This window comes from Littorina saxatilis, linkage group LG8 (genome assembly GCF_037325665.1).
Source record: "Littorina saxatilis isolate snail1 linkage group LG8, US_GU_Lsax_2.0, whole genome shotgun sequence".
Taxonomy (NCBI): Eukaryota; Metazoa; Mollusca; class Gastropoda; order Littorinimorpha; family Littorinidae; genus Littorina; species Littorina saxatilis.
This window is the reverse complement of record NC_090252.1, coordinates 21,418,299-21,437,245: the sequence shown is the minus strand read 5'-3', so window position 1 is coordinate 21,437,245 and position 18,947 is coordinate 21,418,299. Positions and strand designations below refer to the sequence as shown.

General features: G+C 40.4%; 1 protein-coding gene and 1 long non-coding RNA gene across 2 annotated transcripts in view; one reads left to right on the top strand and one right to left on the bottom strand.

Moving 5' to 3' along the window:
- LOC138974553 (uncharacterized) overlaps positions 1-18,947 on the top strand; it is a 94,249-nt gene that overhangs the window by 42,604 nt on the left and 32,698 nt on the right. The window contains exons 12-14 of the mRNA XM_070347270.1: positions 7,373-7,486; positions 13,163-13,312; positions 14,196-14,297. Coding sequence (XP_070203371.1) covers positions 7,373-7,486; positions 13,163-13,312; positions 14,196-14,297 — 366 coding nt within the window. The remainder of the gene's footprint in view (positions 1-7,372; positions 7,487-13,162; positions 13,313-14,195; positions 14,298-18,947) is intronic.
- Positions 1,712-6,951, bottom strand: LOC138973030 (uncharacterized). The gene is made up of 4 exons (XR_011457867.1): positions 6,798-6,951; positions 5,435-5,545; positions 4,468-4,547; positions 1,712-3,668 (listed from the first exon to the last, which is right to left on the bottom strand). It is a non-coding gene; the product is annotated as an uncharacterized lncRNA (long non-coding RNA).

Here is an 18,947-nt window from a genome sequence, read left to right as displayed (position 1 = left end):
GGGATATCATTCCCAGGAACTCTCATGTGAAATTTCATAAAGATCGGTCCAGTAGTTTACTCTGAATCGTTCTACACACACAGACAGACACAGACACACAGACACACACACACACACACACACACACACACACACATACACAACGACCCTCGTCACGATTCCCCCTCTATGTTAAAACATTTAGTCAAAACTTGACTAAATGTAAAAAAGAAGAAACAAGTTTAAGTCAAAACAAAAAATAACTTATGAAAAGAATACCACATGGCTAGCTGTGTCATACCAGTTTTACACGAATTGCTTTTCACGAAGGCGGAATGCGATGTTTGTCTCCCAAGGTATGTTTGTGTGTGTGTGTGTGTGTGTATGTGTGTGTGTGTGTGTGTGTGTGTGTGTGTGTGTGTGTGTGTGTTTACGTGTGCGTGTGCGTGTGCGTGCAAAGCAGATCAAAAGCTTTCGGGTGGATTTTATTATGAAAACCGATGTATGCATCATTGTCGTTTTTTCTACAATTTATGATGAAGTCTCCAAATATTTGACAACGGAGCGCAAGGATATGAATGCTGATAGCCTTTTTTACATTTAGTCAAGTAAAAAAAGTAAATTTTAAGGGGCTTATTGTCCGTCAGGTCTTAATTGCCTATATTGGACATGAATTGGTTTATACGATTCGAGTTTTTACGCCCTCACGGCTTTTGATGTGTGCGTGTTTAGGTGGTATCAGCCATCTGCACTTATGGTAGAATGACCAAGATCTTTAACGTGCCAAGTTTTGACTAAATGTTTTAACATAGAGGAGGAATCGAGACGAGGGTCCTGGTGTATGTGTGTGTGCGTGTGTAGAGCGATTCAGAGTAAACTACTGGACCGATCTTTATGAAATTTGACATGAGAGTTCCTGGGTATGATATCCACAGACATTATTTTCGTTTTTTCGATAAATGTTTTTGATGACGTCATATCCGGCTTTTTGTAAAAGTTTAGGCGGCACTGTCACACCCTCATTTTGATTGAAATTTTGGCCAAGCAATCTTCGACAAAGGCCGGACTTCGGTATTGCATTTCAGCTTGGTGGCTTAAAAATTAATTAATGACTTTGGTCATTAAAAATCTGAAAATTGTAAAAAAAAAAAAAAGGTTATAAAACGATCCAAATTTTACGTTAATCTTATTCTTCATCATGTTCTGATTCCAAAATCATATAAATATGTTATATTCAGATTAAAAACAAACTCTGAAAATTAAAAAAAAAATTATGATCAAAATTAAATTTTCGAAATCAATTTAAAACACTTTCATATTATTCCTTGTCGGTTCCTGATTCCATAAACATATAGATATGATATGTTTGGATTAAAAACACGCTCAGAAAGTTAAAGATAGGGTGTCCACGCCGCCATCTTGGAGAGTTTTCTGCCGAATTGAGCCGATTTGAAGAGTTTGGGGAATCTAGTGTACCTTAATTAAGACACACCTGGCTCGGTTTGCTCAATAAAGCACCAGAAGTATGCTAAATAATTAAATCAAAATGAGTAAATTGGCATTTGGTCGCGACCGAGCTCTCCACCATTTGAAAATTAAAATTGGCCGTCAAGACTGGTTTTCGTCGCCTGTGCTCGCCGAGACGGCTGCTGTCATGACAACTGGCAAAAAATGGCGGACGAACCGGACGTATCGCAAAGAGCTAGTTCATTTCTCAACGACATGTGTCGTGACAACCAGGTGACAGTATACCTAAAGTAGCGCGACATATGTCGCGACAACCAGCCTCAGGGTTAAAATGTGAAATTGGTTCTGCGTTCTGCGAACAACAAAATGTTTACACATGCATTGTGCACAGAGAACAAAAGTTTACAGATCACCATGCATATATGGCATTATGATGGTTAGGCCTGAAGAAATACATTTACTTTTGTTTAATATCTCTCTTGGGCTGCAAGCCAGCACAACATAATTAAAACATTTCATTTGCCGAATCAGCGCCACCAAAACTGATAAATAGGACTAAGCATGGAATATTCATTGCAGGGGCTCTTTTTTATTTGTCATGCTGTGTGACACACGCGTTGCAGTTGTCACCATGTGTAGAGTTTAAGATGATGTGATTCCTATTCTTATAAAGACAAAGTTGATCTCCGTTACACCCCGCAAAAATGTACATGATTGCCCATTTGGTCTTTGTTGATGTTCTTTGTCTCGTGACTTTATCGATATGTCGCAAAATGATTCCACAAAATTCAAAACAGGGATCAATTTTACCCGCAACTACTGACTCGAGTAAATAGTGTGCACAGTACAAATTTTTTTTTTACACATCAGCAAATAGGAATGAAAATGTAACCCAGTGGTAAGAGATCGTCGATAATGATTTTTCATGTTTTTTTTGGGTAATTTATAAATTACAAAGGAATTGATATGCAAGACAGTTTCAAGCGAGCTATTTTTCGCGGCTGTATTTACTGTGCAAACAACTCTAAATATGACAAAAGTGTCACATGATAATCAACCGTTTGGTTTCACCGCTCACTGGAGCAGACAATTTTTTCTGTAACCAGTTGACAGTGATGAAACCATATATTACGGTCTCCTTCCGGCAGCAGTCCCAAAATACAAAACGTCTCTTTCCGTGGCTGTGTCAGTTTCCAATGCGACACTGTCATTGGCACTGTCATTCTTGTGACGCTCGTCGCGTTTTCACCTGTTTTTGACCGAAATGTAGCACAGGATGCCGTTGAAAAGCCAAAGGTCTTCAGCTTTTGTTGATCTTTGGCAGGCCTATTAGTTTTAATTCGGTGGCATAATTCAATGCGCTTCGTCAAAATTTCTTAAACTGAAACCAAAAGCAGACGCAAGACTTATAGTCAGTTGGAGTTGTCTCCCGTACTCCTAAACTTTAGTGTGCTGCAGACGGTTGTACCCAAACGGCTCATATTGCAAACGGTTTGGAATTCCCAAAAACGCAAGATCAGCACTACACGACTTCAGTGCACCTGTAGGCGAGAGTGCTCGGTCAATTTTGGACAATGTGTATCTTGAATGGAAAATATCGAATATCACGCTGTCCGAAGGAATGGTGTTCTTATCGGAGAATGACAGCGCTCAGTTCAAAATGATAGGACATCAGACCGCCATGCTGCTATGTGAATCGGACATTTGAGCCTTTCAATCGGTCTATGCCTGACGCCTAACGACATCCCTGCCTAGGTTAGGAAAGGGGGGAGAAAACTGCTAACGCCCTGACCCAGGGTCGAACTCGCAACCTCTCGCTTCCGAGCGCAAGTGCGTTACCACCCGGCCACCCGGACTGGTTTATGTGATTTTTCTTTGGGGTGATCTAAACCTTCGCTCTAAATTCACCTTTTCAACATGCATGACTTTTGACACAACTCGGTACTTAGCACAGGCGACCAGCATATATAGCCTGTGTACTGGCCAGCTGGATCGGTACATTTTTTCCTTATGGCCCACACACATTAACTGTATCTGGCTATTTGGACTCGTTCTCCCAAATAACCATATTTGCACAAAATAAATTGTCTGTAAGCAGCATAGTGTTGTGTTTTATTGATGTCTCCCTCTTCTGCTTCTTCCAGGACGAGGGCGTCGCTTCTCTGGGCCAAGCATGTGAAAGGAAACTCTCATCCAGCACCAACCACCAGTGCATCGAAATCCTGGAGTGTAAACAGAAAATCATCTTTCAGTGACAAAACTTGATTCAGATTTAAACATTAAAATTGTTAAAAAAAATATGCACCAAATTTAAGAAAATTGGAGAAAATAATGAGAAAGAAGAAATTGTAATTTATGTAATAGAGCATGTCTTGGTGTGTGTGTGTGGGGAGGGGGGGATATACACCTGTGACGGTACAGGCTTTCGAGTATGATAGAACAGAGTTGAGGCAGGTATATAAAACAGAAAGCAATTTAATATAGATTATATCGAACACAGAAGAAGAAATGTACATGAGTGATGACACTGGTTAGTAAAACAAGACTGTCCTGGGACATTGTGAATATTTGTGTAGAGGCACCTGTAACATATCTTTAGCTTCTTGGAATGAATTGCACATGATTGTCTCTTGAGACACATATACTATATGTCACCCTCTCCTTGAAATAATCTTCTAATACTTGATTATTTAAACATGTTGTTTTGCATCATATCCATTTTGTCAGAGGCGAGTTTTGCCTCATTTGTACACATTTCTCCAAGACATTTGAATTCTGGTACACCTTTCCTTTTCATAGCTCGTGCCCAGTGTACCCATGTACTGTACAGAAACCCTCTTTTTTATGCCCCCTTATTTGTAAGGTTACTTTCTCTGATTTATGTTTATAAACTGTTATTTTAACCGTATTCTCAGACAGAATTATTTCAGAGTTTTTTTAAAAATATTTTAATAGTGGCAACTGTCTGCTTGCACTTGCAGAGGATTTAGAGCAAATCTCACACAAGGAATAGGTACTTACTGTCATAAGGCCAGCATTCAGCTTCACCATTTAGAGGCTAGGGCTTGGAGTTTCTCCTGGCCTGGTTCCTGGATAAGTTTCTGGAAGTGGAAAGATTGTTATTTCACTTTTAAATCAGTCAATACCCATTTTTACAACTATGCCTGCTTGAACCAGGCATAAACGAGTCATAACACACCACTAACCTGAACGATGAGCAAAACTTGCAAAGTATTTCTTATGAACAATGGTGTGTTTTTTAAATTTTAAACTGACTATTTCAAAAGAAAAGAAAGTACAGTTTTGTAAAGCACATTCATTTTTTTATATTGACGTGTGATTTTTCACACTTGCTTTTTTTTTTAATTGTTTGTAAATTTTACCTCATCTAATGTTCTCATATTACATCTAGCACATTTTCCCTTGAAACCTTAAACAATTCAGAGGAGAGTGTTTTGTTACAACCTGTACTTGTGTATTTCCTCACAGGATACATTCCATGTAAATTATAGGAAAGTATTCTGATGAATGTATAATAACAATGAATGGATCATTTTAATGACAGCAAAATAAACAATGATGTCACAAGGGTGTTGTCTATTGCATTTCTGTGTGTCTCACTATGTTATCAGGAATTTTTTTTACAAAAGGCATTCTTGCACGTACAATTATATCACACAACTGTGGTATATTGCTCTTCAGAGGAAACAAAATGTTGGTGGGCCCTTTTGACAGACAGATGCACAGCACACTTCTATCCTTGCCATAATTATAACTGTGAAATCCCCATTATACTCTTCACCCAAGAAAAGAATATCTTCTGTTATTGTCATCAAAGTTCATCCTATTATTTCTTATATAACTATTTGTGCAAGTGCTATTGTCATTCATGATTCTGTGTATACATGCGTGTGTGTGTGTGTGTGTGTGTGTGTGAACCCGTGCATGGAAAGTACTAGGAAAAGGACTAAAACTAATCCTGATTTACCTTCAAATTGGTTCCTCAGCAGATCACTTTCTGTCCGCACCTCTTCCTCTCCTGCCGCCCTCTAGCACTAGTAAGGACAGCATGTTCTGCTGGAAGCGAAACTTCCATAGCCTAGACGGAACGAGAAGAGTTTACAGTTCTCATACTTCATCCTTACTCAATTTACAGTATCTGTATCAAACCTATTATCATCAAGAAAAGCTCACTTGACTTTGAAGAGCATGATTCATTCTCTATCGACTGCCCATTGAACAAATAAAATTCAGTTCTCATAAGCTTTACTAGTGCGAATAGAATTTTTGCTTTTAAAATGGGTGTGATAATTAGTATTTTCTGTTCTACTCACTCTTGCAAGCAAAGCACACTTTTACTTTTAGTTTACTGTTGTGTTTATTCCAGTGGTATGAATTGTAGCTAAAAAAAAAATGCATCTATATATATATATTATCAAAAGAGTAACAGTGCAAATGCAGAGTCTTATAATTATTTCAGAAGGCAAGTCCTTGATTTTCCAATCCATGATCTACACACATTCACTGATTGAGCTATCGCCGTATCGGAAAGACGTCAGCCAAAATTAACTTCAGATTGGATGTTTCTCCACGAATTTCAAGCGTTACAATGGTCCAAAGTTCGATCAGCAGCACTTTGGAGGGGAGGGGAAAAGTCAGTATTAAGTTTGTGTGGGATAAACCATATGCAAAGCCGGCTGACGTCCTCGTTCTACTGCCTCTAGTAGCTGAAAACAAGTGATCTCATCGGCTACCAGTAAGTTCGTCACACGGTAGATTCGTCACGGGTGACGAAGATACCGGCAGGGTGGGCGGGTGTTTATGCTTAGAGCTTATGCTTTCAGATGTTTGATTTGTGGGAGAGATTCAAGATTCACATTTTTAAGAGAGAGAGAGAATGAAAATGCCATTTTAGATTGTGTACTTCACCTACTCAAAGAAAAAAGAGATACAAAATAAATACGCACAACATCACATATGTATATGCTCTGTGAAAGGAGAGAGAGAGCGGGAAAGAGAGAGAGAGAGGGGGGAGAGAGAGAGAGAAAGGGGGGGGGGGAGGTGCAAGGTTGTATTACCATTACATAACAGCCGCGCTCGGACTACTGTGGCGAAGTTACTGTGGCGAAGTTACTGTGGCGAAGTTACCGGGGACCGGTGACGAATCTACCGTTTGACGAACTTACTGGTATCCATCTCATCATACCAACCAAATGGTTCGAAATGACTCGCCTTACAGATTTCTTTGCAGTCCTGCTGGGATCAACTTTTACACTAATACTGACTGTTGTATTGAAAGCCCTATTTGATTATAAACAACATTTCCTGTGGTCTACAAATCCGACACTTACCTGGTCAGTCTCCAATTCGTCAAAACGTTCCCTGATAGTCGCCATGTTGTCTCGAATCAAGGGACACCACCCACGGAACACATCACAAGAGTGCATTTTCCTTTGATATTACGACAATTGATTCAACTTCCCAAACTCTTAATTTTGCAAAGTTAAGTTAGTCCTTATGTGTGGTAACATTATTCGTCACGCAGAATCTTCTGGTAAAGCTTTTAGAGCGATCTGAAGGCCTTTTTCTGGCGGACACCCTATCTTTAAAACGAAGAGAGGTACAGAAAAGCGTGCTATGAAGCACAGCGCAACCGCTACCGCGCCAAACAGGCTCGTCATTTTCACTGCCTTTTGCACTAGCGGCGGAATACGATCAATTTCATTCCGTGAGTTCCACAGCTTGACTAAATGTAGTAATTTTGCCTTACGCGACTTGTTTAGACATTGTTATTCCAACGACATTGAATTAATGAATAACAACCATTCTTATGCTATCGACATTATTTTATTGCATACATGCCAATAATAGATGTGTATGTTGTACACACAAAGGCCTTCCTTATGCTGCGCATTATGATGTGCAGTCAGAGCTATCAAGGACGAGTTCTTCTACGTCAGTCTCGTGGTTCAAACCCCGGAATCAGCATCTGACTTTGTGCAACATTCAGGATTTAAAATGAGTGTCTTCAGTCATGAAGGTTAGTTTGCAGTAAAGACACAGTAAAGACACAAATTTTGCAGTCTTTTGGTAGTATACGCTTTCCACAGTCGAATGTATCTGAATCAAGTTTGCCATCAATGCAAGAGGATCGCTAATGGTTACCGATACAGGTTTAAATGTGATTTAATTGTCCACGAAAGTTCGAACGGAACATTAGTTCGTCACAAGAGTATTGTCATCAACATAACATGGCCCTGGTCTTCAGTCCATAAAGTAAGCTAACACAATGGATTTCACGTCAACTTTCGTGTTTTTGTGTGTTCACGCTACACACTTGAATACAAACCTATTTGCACCAAACTTGCACGGTACATAGCGGAATTATTGATGCCGAATGCCACTAATTGTATCTGCAGACAAAATTGCATAATATCAGACTTGCATGACCAAGTGTTGTGGAGCCAACGTTTATGATCGGAGTAGCATTACACACAAGTGTTTAAAAGTACTCGTCCGATTGTCACCGAATTTGACTGGAGTCTCAAAGTATGACGGCTTACTAGTGCCAAAACCTCATAATTGTAATTATCAAGAGAAAATTAGTATAATTACCATTTTCACATGTTTATAACTAATTTTCCCGGAATAATTGCTAACTTTCACCTGTTAATTACTAATTTTTAGTTTTGGCTCACTTCCTGACGGATTGCTAGTGCCAAAACTAACAAGAGGCAAAGCCTTCAAGGCTCACGTAAGAAATCGACAAACAGTAACACAAACTCAATCACTCCTTCACATACACACACACACAGTAAGCATAGGTGACACTGTGCAAGAAAGCGAGACACTAGATCTAGATCTGTCTGTCTGCATGTAGCCTACTTACAGGGACACGACTGCCAACTAGTCTCGGCCCGCTCAAAATAACAATGACCGAGACTTTCAGTAATTCCTTCGCGTGACGTCTAACCCTCTTACGTCATAATGTGACGTCTTCAAATGACGAAATGTTAAAGTTTCTACCACAGACATACACACGCACAAACACACACGCACAAACGCACAGACAGACAAAGTTACGATCGCATAGGCTACACTTACGTGAGCCAAAAAGTAGTCATTTTCTCGTGAAAATTACTAATTATCCCGTGAAAATGAGTAACTAACGAGTGAAAACAGTAACTGACAGCGTTAATTAGTAATTGTCACGTGATAATGGGTAACCCCAGGTTTTGGCACTAGTAAGCTGTCATATCAAAGGCCTCTTCTGCTCTTTGTTTTCCAGCTGTCCGACAAATACCCCCAAAAGATTGTTTTTGACCAGTTCAAACAAGTACCAAATAGAATAACCGTAACAAAAATGACAACTTTCTTCCCAATTCTTATTTCGAGGAACAAAATGTAAAACAATACATGTCTCTTTCTCCAGTGTCTAATGAGGCAGACAGCAGATAGCTTAAATTGATTGTTATTCATTAAGGCAGGTCAAATGGAGACAGGGACATTACTCTTCATACACAAAGGGAAGCCACTGAGTTGTGTCGCCATTTTTTCCTGGCAGGCTGGGAATTCGAACACATCGAACAGGGAACGCAGAAGAAGAAGAAGACGTCGAACATTCGAATGACGTAAATAGAACAAACGTCACATTTTTCAGGCAGCGTAAGTGAATGACGTCAGAAAATGACGACACCGCCAGAAATAAAAACAATGCGACACGCCTCCCAACCACGAGGTCAAAAACACGTGGGCATCTAATGAAATCGGTACAAAGCCGTTCTCTTTGCCAGTGACATCGTAATAATCACCAAAGCTAACATTGAAGCTCCGGTAGCAGGTAAGAGAGTGTCTCCCAACCCGTGATGCTCACAGCGTGATTGCATCAGAATACCACATGTTAAAACCGGTGTTTGAACTAGAATAACAGCCAGTAGTATTAAGAACAAGTGTCTTGTGTATGCAGCCCTCTTTCTACTGTACGCTGGCAGCAGATAATACAATAATTGAAGTCCTTCGAGGCATAAGGGGCCCATAAGGCGAAAAATTGCTTTAATTCCACCCTCAAAAAGTCCCAGCCTTCAAACCGTAACAAATAACAGTACGCACTATTAAGCAAAATTATAAACCAAGCCTTGATTATTAATTTTTATTATTACACTTGTATCAAACAAGTGACCTCCACCTTTTGATTGGCGTTTTTATTACATTTGAATCGGACTTGTGGCCTTTCAAAGTTGCGGTGACCTTTGACTTTCAACAGAGGTCATATGTAACAGTGGTTTTTAAAAACATAATTTAGTTGGCTCATATATCTGAGACAAATGATCGGACAACAGCCCTTTACATTATCGTGACACATATTTTTCTGAGGCACACTGGACAGTAATAGTGCAAAGGGTGGGGTTAATCAAGGGAGTGAACCCCCCCTAAAAACACCACCAACCTGTCGTTTTTTTTGTTTTTTTAATGCCGTTTTGATCGCTCTTGCGTTTACAACCCATCTCATCAAATCGTAATTTATTTCCAGGCTACCAGCAATAAAATACCTCAACATGAGGAACAAATTTAAAATAAACTCTGGCAAACGACGTGACGTCACAAAGTTTGAGTATGCGCAACATTTTCGTTTACCAGTGCACTTCGTTACCTGCCCATTGCTGCTTTGGGTGATATTTTTTAAATGACTATTCCTATGCAGATGTTTGTGTAATTGGCCGTTTTCAAAACATACCCATTTTTCGATTTTTCGGTCCAAAATTCAAAACGGGCACTGTCTTCCGAGACTCATAGCTCCGAAACGAACCCACTACCCTATATTTGTTTTATGCTGAATGCATAGCAGACAGATCGAACTTAAAAAATAACCAACTTTTGGGAGAAACCAAATTATATTTAACGGGTCCAGTGAACTACCTTAACCCATTATTGCCTAGCGTCCTCATATGAGGACACCTCGAATTTAGGCATTTCTGTCAGAGCCAATAAGTGAATGACTCATTTTTTTATAACACACATATCAAGGGGGAGTAGTCTGAAGCAAACATTGCGTGCTAGAGTTTCTTCCTCTCCATAGCTTCCAGCAGCAGCCATTTTGGATTACACATGTGCTGTGTGAAACCACCAAAATGTCACCACCCAAAAGGTAAGCAAATAACTCTTTCATTTTTTACTTTTTTAATAACATTACATAAGTGAAATTGTTCTTCAATACCATTTTAGAAACTAAGTTTTTCAGTTTGTCTGAATATTTTGTGTTTTAGTGATAATGAGTAATCAAAGCGGCGTCCTCATATGAGGACGCTAGGCACGAACGGTCACAGGTTTTTAGAGTCATTTAGCATGATAGTAACTCAACATGATAGTCACTCAGTATATTTCTTTCGGCAGATATAGTGTCAATGAAGTGCTGGACATGCTGGAGGAAACCAACTACTTCCATCGAGCAGATGTCTTCATAGAGCCTCCACCAGTGGACACGCTCACGGATGAGGATAGTGGTGATGAAGAAGAGGGTCCGGCTGTTGAAAACCCGAATGGAAGACAGCTGTCAGCAAATGCCTCAGCAACGATTATTTTTCCAGATGGAAGGCCTCAACAACTTTGTCAAGCAACATAGCCTCAGCATTGACGAAAGTATGGTTCCGTACTATGGCCGTCATGGATGCAGACAGTTTATCAGGGGGAAGCCAATACGCTTTGGCTACAAGTTCTGGGTCCTGGCTACCCCTCTTGGATATGTGGTTCAGCTCGAACCCTACCAAGGTGCGAAAGGCCAGCAGGTTGCCGAGTGTCCAGGATTGGGGATGGGAGGCTCAGTGGTCGTTGATTTGATCTCCAAAATCCAGGGGAATGATGCATACCATCTGACGTTTGACAATCTTTTTACCTCGATGAAACTAGTTGACCATCTGACATCAAAAGGCATCGGATGCACAGGGACAATTAGGTCCAACCGCATGGAAGATTGTCCACTCAAGAACGTCAAAGACATGCAGAAAGCAAGCTGAGGCACTTACGACTATTTCACAGATGACAAGAGCGGATTCGTTGCAGTTCGCTGGAATGACAACAGCGTGGTGAACGTCATATCCAACTGTGTGGGCATCCATCCTGTTCAGACAGCCAGCCGTTGGTCCAGATCTGCTCACCAGAGAGTGCGGATCGGTCAACCGTTTCTGATCTCCCACTACAACAAGACCATGGGTGGTGTCGACCGAATGGACCAAAATGTGGACACGTACAGAATCGCCATAAGAACCAAAAAGTGGTGGTGGCCTATTTTTGCTTACATTGTAGATGTTAGCGTGCAACAGGCATGGCTTCTGTATCGACACACAGCTGCAGCGACCAACACTCTACTGGACCTGCTTGCAGTTCGCCGTGCCATTGTCAAAAACTATTTGGCCGAAGCAGCACAACCCCCACCTGTTGGTCGTCCACATGGCCACACTCCACAACTTGACCGTAGAGTTTCCAGAGCTGTACGCTTCGATGGGAGAGACCACGTGGTACAGTGGATCGACAAGCAAATCCGCTGTGCACTCTGTCACAAGAAATGCAGACAAAAGTGTAGAAAATGCGGCGTTGGAGTGCACGTGAAATGCTTTGAGCAATTTCACACTGAGTGAACTATACAGTTCCAATTGTTGACTTCTGTTGTCCTAGTCAAGGACTAAAACGATCATCCCTGTACTGCTAGACAAGTGCTAAAGTCCTGTACCGCTAGTCAAGTGCTAAAGTCCTGTACTGCTAGTCAAGTTCTAAAGAAGTATGAGTTTACTTATTTACATTTTCCCGGTCTCTCTGGTGAAGTGCACAGGCCGGATAAATTCTCGAAAAAAGCGCCAAATTATCACCAATTTGAACATGCAAAGAGACAGTTTTCATATTTTTATTATTTTTTTACTGTTATGTTCACACGTTCAACTGTTCACAGTTTGCTGCTGCAAGAAATTAAAGATGTCCAATGTGTTTTGCAAGAAATTGTCTTATTTTGGTCTTGTTATTTACCTGTGCCCACTCGTGCCTAGCGTCCTCATATGAGGACGGTCTCTTTATAGCATATAAATCACAGCACGTGCCAAAATCATCCAAATGACAGTTACATATGACCTACAAATATCATTTGACATCAAACAAACAGAAATTTAAAATAAAAAAAAATTCAGGCATTAATGGGTTAAATGGCGAGTCTTATAAGAGTTGGCTTTCCTTGATTGATCAAACAAAAGAAAGTTAAAAAAATAAAAAACCAGAGGATTACCGTACTCACCGATACAAGAACGACACAGGACGTTGCGAATGTTCGCTTATGAAAGCTTCTTCAGGAAAACAAGAACACACAAGACAACAAAAAGCACAGTACAGTAATCCTCTGCATTTGAACATTGAAAAAGGTGAGTACAGCTGTAATCCTCTGGTTTTTTTAACTTTGTTCATCTTATCACAGTCACTTCGTTGTTTAGAAAACAAAAGACGCAAAATCATGCAGTTTTCAGAAAATAACATATTTTAAAGACCAAAGTACTACAATGTGCTAATTATGTGTGTGTGTGTGTGTGTGTGTGTGTGTGTGTGTGTGTGTGTGTGTGTGTGTGTGTGTGTGTCGGTCTGTCTGTCTGTCTATGTGTGTTTGTATATATGTGTGTCTTCATGTGTGTGTGTCTTTGTGTGTGTGTGTGTCTATGTGTGGGTGTGTATGTGTGTGTTCTAGACTGCACTGGCATACTTCCACCGGAAGGGGTTTTATCCAGTCCAAATTATCCTGGTTCCAGCCCAATGTACTCATATTGTCATTGGACCCTGGTCCCCCCAAAAAACACTACCATTTGGTTCAGCGTTCTTGACCTCGACATTAAGGAAGGTAAAAGTCACAAAACACGCCAAGCATCTCTCCCTTCGGACGCGCTCGTTTTCTCTCTTCAAAATGTCAAATGTCAACATAATGCAAACGTTCACATTTACCAAAGTTTGTCGCTGTACCCCAGTATAATATCATGTCTCTGTGTGTCTGTGTGTGCGTGTGCGTGCTTGTGTGTGTTTAAATGTTCTTATGCGTGAATGTGCGTGCGTGTGTGTGTGTGATATTACAAGCAGTCATTTTCTTCATAGAAAATACTACATGGCTTGCTGCGTTGTATCAGATTTACTCGAGTTGCTTTTTAAAATATTGACTTGCGGACTAAGGCAATAAGAATAAATCTGAAACACACACATCCCATGTAAAAGGCTGACCAGATATGAGACAGTGAAGTGAACTGTTTTTATGAGGTTCTTTCTTTCTTTATTTGGTGTTTAACGTCGTTTTCAACCGTTCAAGGTTATATCGCGACGGGTTTCATGAGGTGGATTGAACTTCTTAGTATTGAGAATAATATATGCTCTTCATAAGAAGGTGTGTGTGTGTGTGTGTATGGATGTAGGTGTGTGGGTGTGATATAACTCGCTGACCATCAGATCTATGTTTATTGTAGTTCATGTTTTAATTTGTTATCTTTTATTTTTACCAGCGACTGCGATTTCTGTCACGCGAGGAAGCTTTGCGTGTATATTGTTAGTTTTCGTGAATGTTATTTTTAAATGTATGCTTTCCAGTGTTTTTTTTTTAAATGAATGTTGTTTTTGATTAGTTTATATATATGATGCGTGTGTTGGTGTATTTGGCTGGATTAAACAAAATGTAACCACAATGTCATCACAAATTCCCAACCTTGGGCAATTAAAGATTCTGCATTCTGTATTCGCAGACTGTGAGACGGGTGGAGTCATCTTTTCTTGGACATCAGTCAACGGAACAGAACAAGAAAAAACATTTTGCCACAGTAACTCTGCAAGGAAACCTTTGGAAGGTAAGCTCTGTGCGCAGTGCTGATTAGTTATATTTAATAGTGCACGTCTATGATACTGGGTAAGAGTTAGGGGACATGAGCACTTTGGCAAAAAGTGTCAATTATCAAACTTAAACAGACTTGTCCACATACTAAAGACCTATTTTCAATCAGATATTCAAAAGACAAAAATTGGAAAGTTTTCGACTATCTATTCCATCACAACACATTGACAACTGGGTGGGGTCGACTGCGTAAAGTCAGTTAGTTTACTTTGCGTACATTATTTATTTTATTTATTAAGGAGATTTCTATAGCGCATAACTAAAAGCACAATGCAGAAGGAAACGAAACCAATTGAGATCGTAACAACGTCTGCGTTTATCGCCGATCATGGATATTTTTAAAATATCTATTGCTCAATTAATTGAGTAAGTTTTAATCCAGCATACAAAATAATGGTGTTGCTGTAAAGTGTGCACGTTAGTACTTTAGACAATGCATTCTCCCTAAAGCATTTATAGAAACGAAAGGGACTTACGACAAGGCTTTTTGACTCACATGCGAAGCAAAAGTGAGTCTATGTACTCACCCGAGTCGTCCGTCCGTCCGTCCGTCCGGACGTCCGGACGTCCGGACGTCCGTCCGTCCGTCCGTCCGGAAAACTTTAACGTTGGATATTTTTTGGACACTATTCAGTCTATCAGTACCAAATTTGGCAAGATGGTGTATGATGACAAGGCCCCAAAAAACATACATAGCATCTTGACCTTGCTTCAAGGTCAAGGTCGCAGGAGCCATAAATGTTGCCTAAAAAACAGCTATTTTTTACATTTTTCCCATTTTCTCTGAAGTTTTTGAGATTCAATACCTCACCTATATATGATATATAGGGCAAAGTAAGCCCCATCTTTTGATACCAGTTTGGTTTACCTTGCTTCAAGGTCAAGGTCACAGGAGCTCTTCAAAGTTGGATTGTATGCATATTTTGAAGTGACCTTGACCCTGAACTATGGAAGATAACTGTTTCAAACTTAAAAATTATGTGGGGCACATGTTATGCTTTCATCATGAGACACATTTGGTCACATAAGGTCAAGGTCACTTTGACCCTTATGAAATGTGACCAAAATAAGGTAGTGAACCACTAAAAGTGACCATATCTCATGGTAGAAAGAGCCAATAAGCACCATTGTACTTCCTATGTCTTGAATTAACAGCTTTGTGTTGCATGACCTTGGATGACCTTGACCTTGGGTCAAGGTCACATGTATTTTGGTAGGAAAAATGTGTAAAGCAGTTCTTAGTGTATGATGTCATTGCTAGGTTTAGTTATTTGACCATGTCAAGGTCAAGCATGTGAGTCGTATGGGCTTTGCCCTTCTTGTTTCATTTCCATCTAAACGGAAATTGAAATAACTAAGTGTTATACTATTCTCTGTGTTTTTATTGATTCACCTGAGTAATTGGTGAGTATTAGGATTCATATGTCTCCGGCTGTATGGACAAACAACTTAACGTTGAGGTTATCTCGGATGTTTTTCAAGCTAGATAACCGGCACGGTTGGCCTAGTGGTAAGGCGTCCGCCCCGTGATCGGGAGGTCGTGGGTTCGAACCCCGGCCGGGTCATACCTAAGACTTTAAAATTGGCAATCTAGTGGCTGCTCCGCCAGGCGTCTGGCATTATGGGGTTAGTGCTAGGACTGGTTGGTCCGGTGTCAGAATAATGTGACTGGGTGAGACATGAAGCCTGTGCTGCAACTTCTGTCTTGTGTGTGGCGCACGTTATATGTCAAAGCAGTACCGCCCTGATATGGCCCTTCGTGGTCGGCTGGGCGTTAAGCAAGCAAACAAACAAACAAAATCAAGCTAGATCTCTAAAACTTAGCACACTCTTATAGAGTTTGATGATCTCACGAAGTGACCCCAGTTTGGTTGACCCTTGTCAAATGTTTGGATCACAGCGGTTTCACGTTCGTTTTATAAGAACTTAACGTTGAGGTTATCTCGGATGTTTGCGAAGCTAGAGCTTTGAAACCTTGTACACTTTTAGGGTTGGATATATTCCCGACTTGACCGTCGTCAAGTTTTGGGGTCACAGAGGGTCATGTTCGATTTATAATAACCCAACATTAGCAGGCGTTTTTGAACTAGAGTTTTGAAACTATGAACACTTCAAGGGTTTGATAATCTGCCAACATGACCCTAGTTTGGTTTACCACCGTCATATTTTGGGGTCACAGCGGGGTCATGTTCGTGAACACTTTACGTTAATACTTTCCCAGTTATTTTGGGAGAAAAAGCCGCTACACTTCACACGATTGTTGGTGTTAATAATCAGCAGACATGACAAAAATGTGGCTTGTTTTCATCAATTTTCAGAGTCACAGCATGGAAATAATTGCTTGATGACATCATGTTGACATCATAATTGATGACATCATGTTATGATGTCATAGTGTTAGGAATGAGGTCACACAAGTGTCTGAGTATACATATTTTGTCTGGGCTAGCCAACACTCTAGGAAATTAGTAATGTTGGTAGATGCTGAGTATTACTTTAGTAAGTGGTGGTGGTGGGAAGGAGGTACCGGTTTGGAGTCGTGCAAGTTTGAAAATGTAAAATATTTTTTAGGGTCGATTAACTATATGGATTGATACAGGTCACATAATGAAAACTCTTGAACATTATGTTATGAAGCTGGAACAGCTTTTTTTTGGGGGGTGGGGGGGGATGACGGGGTCATAGGTAGTGGAATCCTCCTTTTAAGACCTGCACACACACACACACACACACACACACACACACACACACACACACACACACACACACATACACATACAAACACACACACACACCCGTTGTTGTTGTGTGTGTGTGTGTATGTGTGTGTGTGTGTGGTTTTGCATCAACGCCTGTTATTTGGATGCAGCAACGTACCGTATCAGATTCAAATTCAGACACACACTCACACACACACACACACACACACACACACACACACACACACATATATATATATATATATATATATATCTATACATATATACGACTTGTGTGTGTGTGTGTGTGTGTGTGTGTGTGTGTGTGTGTGTGTGTGTGTGTGTGTGTGTGTGTGTCCGCGATGCACGCCCAAGGTTCTCGATGGATCTGTTTCAAATTTGGTGGGCATATTCAGGTAGACCCCGGACACAACCTGCTTGATGAGATATTTCAACACGTGCTCTCAGCGCGCAGTGCTGAACCGATTTTGGTTTTTTCTCTGGATCCATTCCCAGTAACTCTTCTTTATCTTCTCCAGTGTTTTCAGCGTTTATCTCCCTTCCTTCGTGTGGCGTCAATCCATGTTCCCGTTACTATTTTTAGAATGTCACGGCACTGTCCAGAACGCTTTCATTTATTCGTAAGTTGTCCTTACTGTAAAAGTGAAAAGGTCGAATTAATTTTTTGCCACGCGAAAAATAAACTGTCATCTATCTCTATATATTTATACATATAGATATACATATATATATACGGCTTCTCTGTGTGTGTGTGTGTGTGTGTGAGTGTGTTTGTGTGTGTGTGTGTGGGCAACACCTGTGGATTGTAGAGTTCTGTTTGTGATGTGGTCTTGTGTTGCAGTTCCACTTTTTACCTTGTGTTTTAGATATACAATATCTAAGAACACACCAAAGTTCTATTCAATGCTTTACAACAGTCATGCTTCAAATCAATCTCGTAAAACACTGATGATTTAGCGTGATGAATAATTTATTGGTTGGTAATATTTCCGGATTCTTTAACAAACTATTTCTATTTTAGATCTAACGAATTCGCGTTCATAATTAATTGTTCTTGCATTGACAGCTAGTTTTATGTCCGAATGTCCTGATGGAAGCCTGGATTCACATGATGACCGTAGCAGTGACGAACTTGATGAAGATCACTTGATGATGATGATAATTAGTAGACGAGCTCCTTTTGCTCCTCGCTGGTGGATCACACTGGTGGCGTAGCTTGATTAGTTCACCCTTATCCCAGACGCTCGAACCCCTGGATCAAAGGTAATACTTGTTATTAACAACGGTATCCTAGGATCAAGGTTAATTTTGACTTCTTGCCCTATCTTCATGTCGGGCGGTTCGCAGACAAACCAAGCATGGTTACTGAATAAAATACTATATGCCGAACTAACTTGCAGCATGTACGTTTATGATTAACTTCATTAAACATTCTAAAACAAATATATGCGATATAGATGTGAGTGTATAATAGCTGTTCCTTGATGGACGCTCGATATTACAACGACACCTTACCTCTTGATGCTCCTTTCCGGACACTACTATTCGAGTCTGTGCGGCTGCGGATTACATATCAGGCCTTGGGATGGCAGCTTGGGTGACGGCGGCTTTTCATCGGTGGTTACAACAGGATTCTTGTTCCGACTTGCTTTACGGCTTGCTTTACGGCTCACGCAAATCTTCTTTCCATTTGTGGCACTATCCTGTGTCTTGTTTCCCACTTATAGCCTCTCAGAACCCGGCAAATAGAGCGACCGTAATGGTTCTAGATCTGTTCCATTAGCGGTTCCGTTGCCTTCTCTCCAATAACTGTTTGCATCCCACAATGCAACTCCATGAGTTACGTAAATTCGCATATTAATGACGCAGTAATGACGTTGATCCAA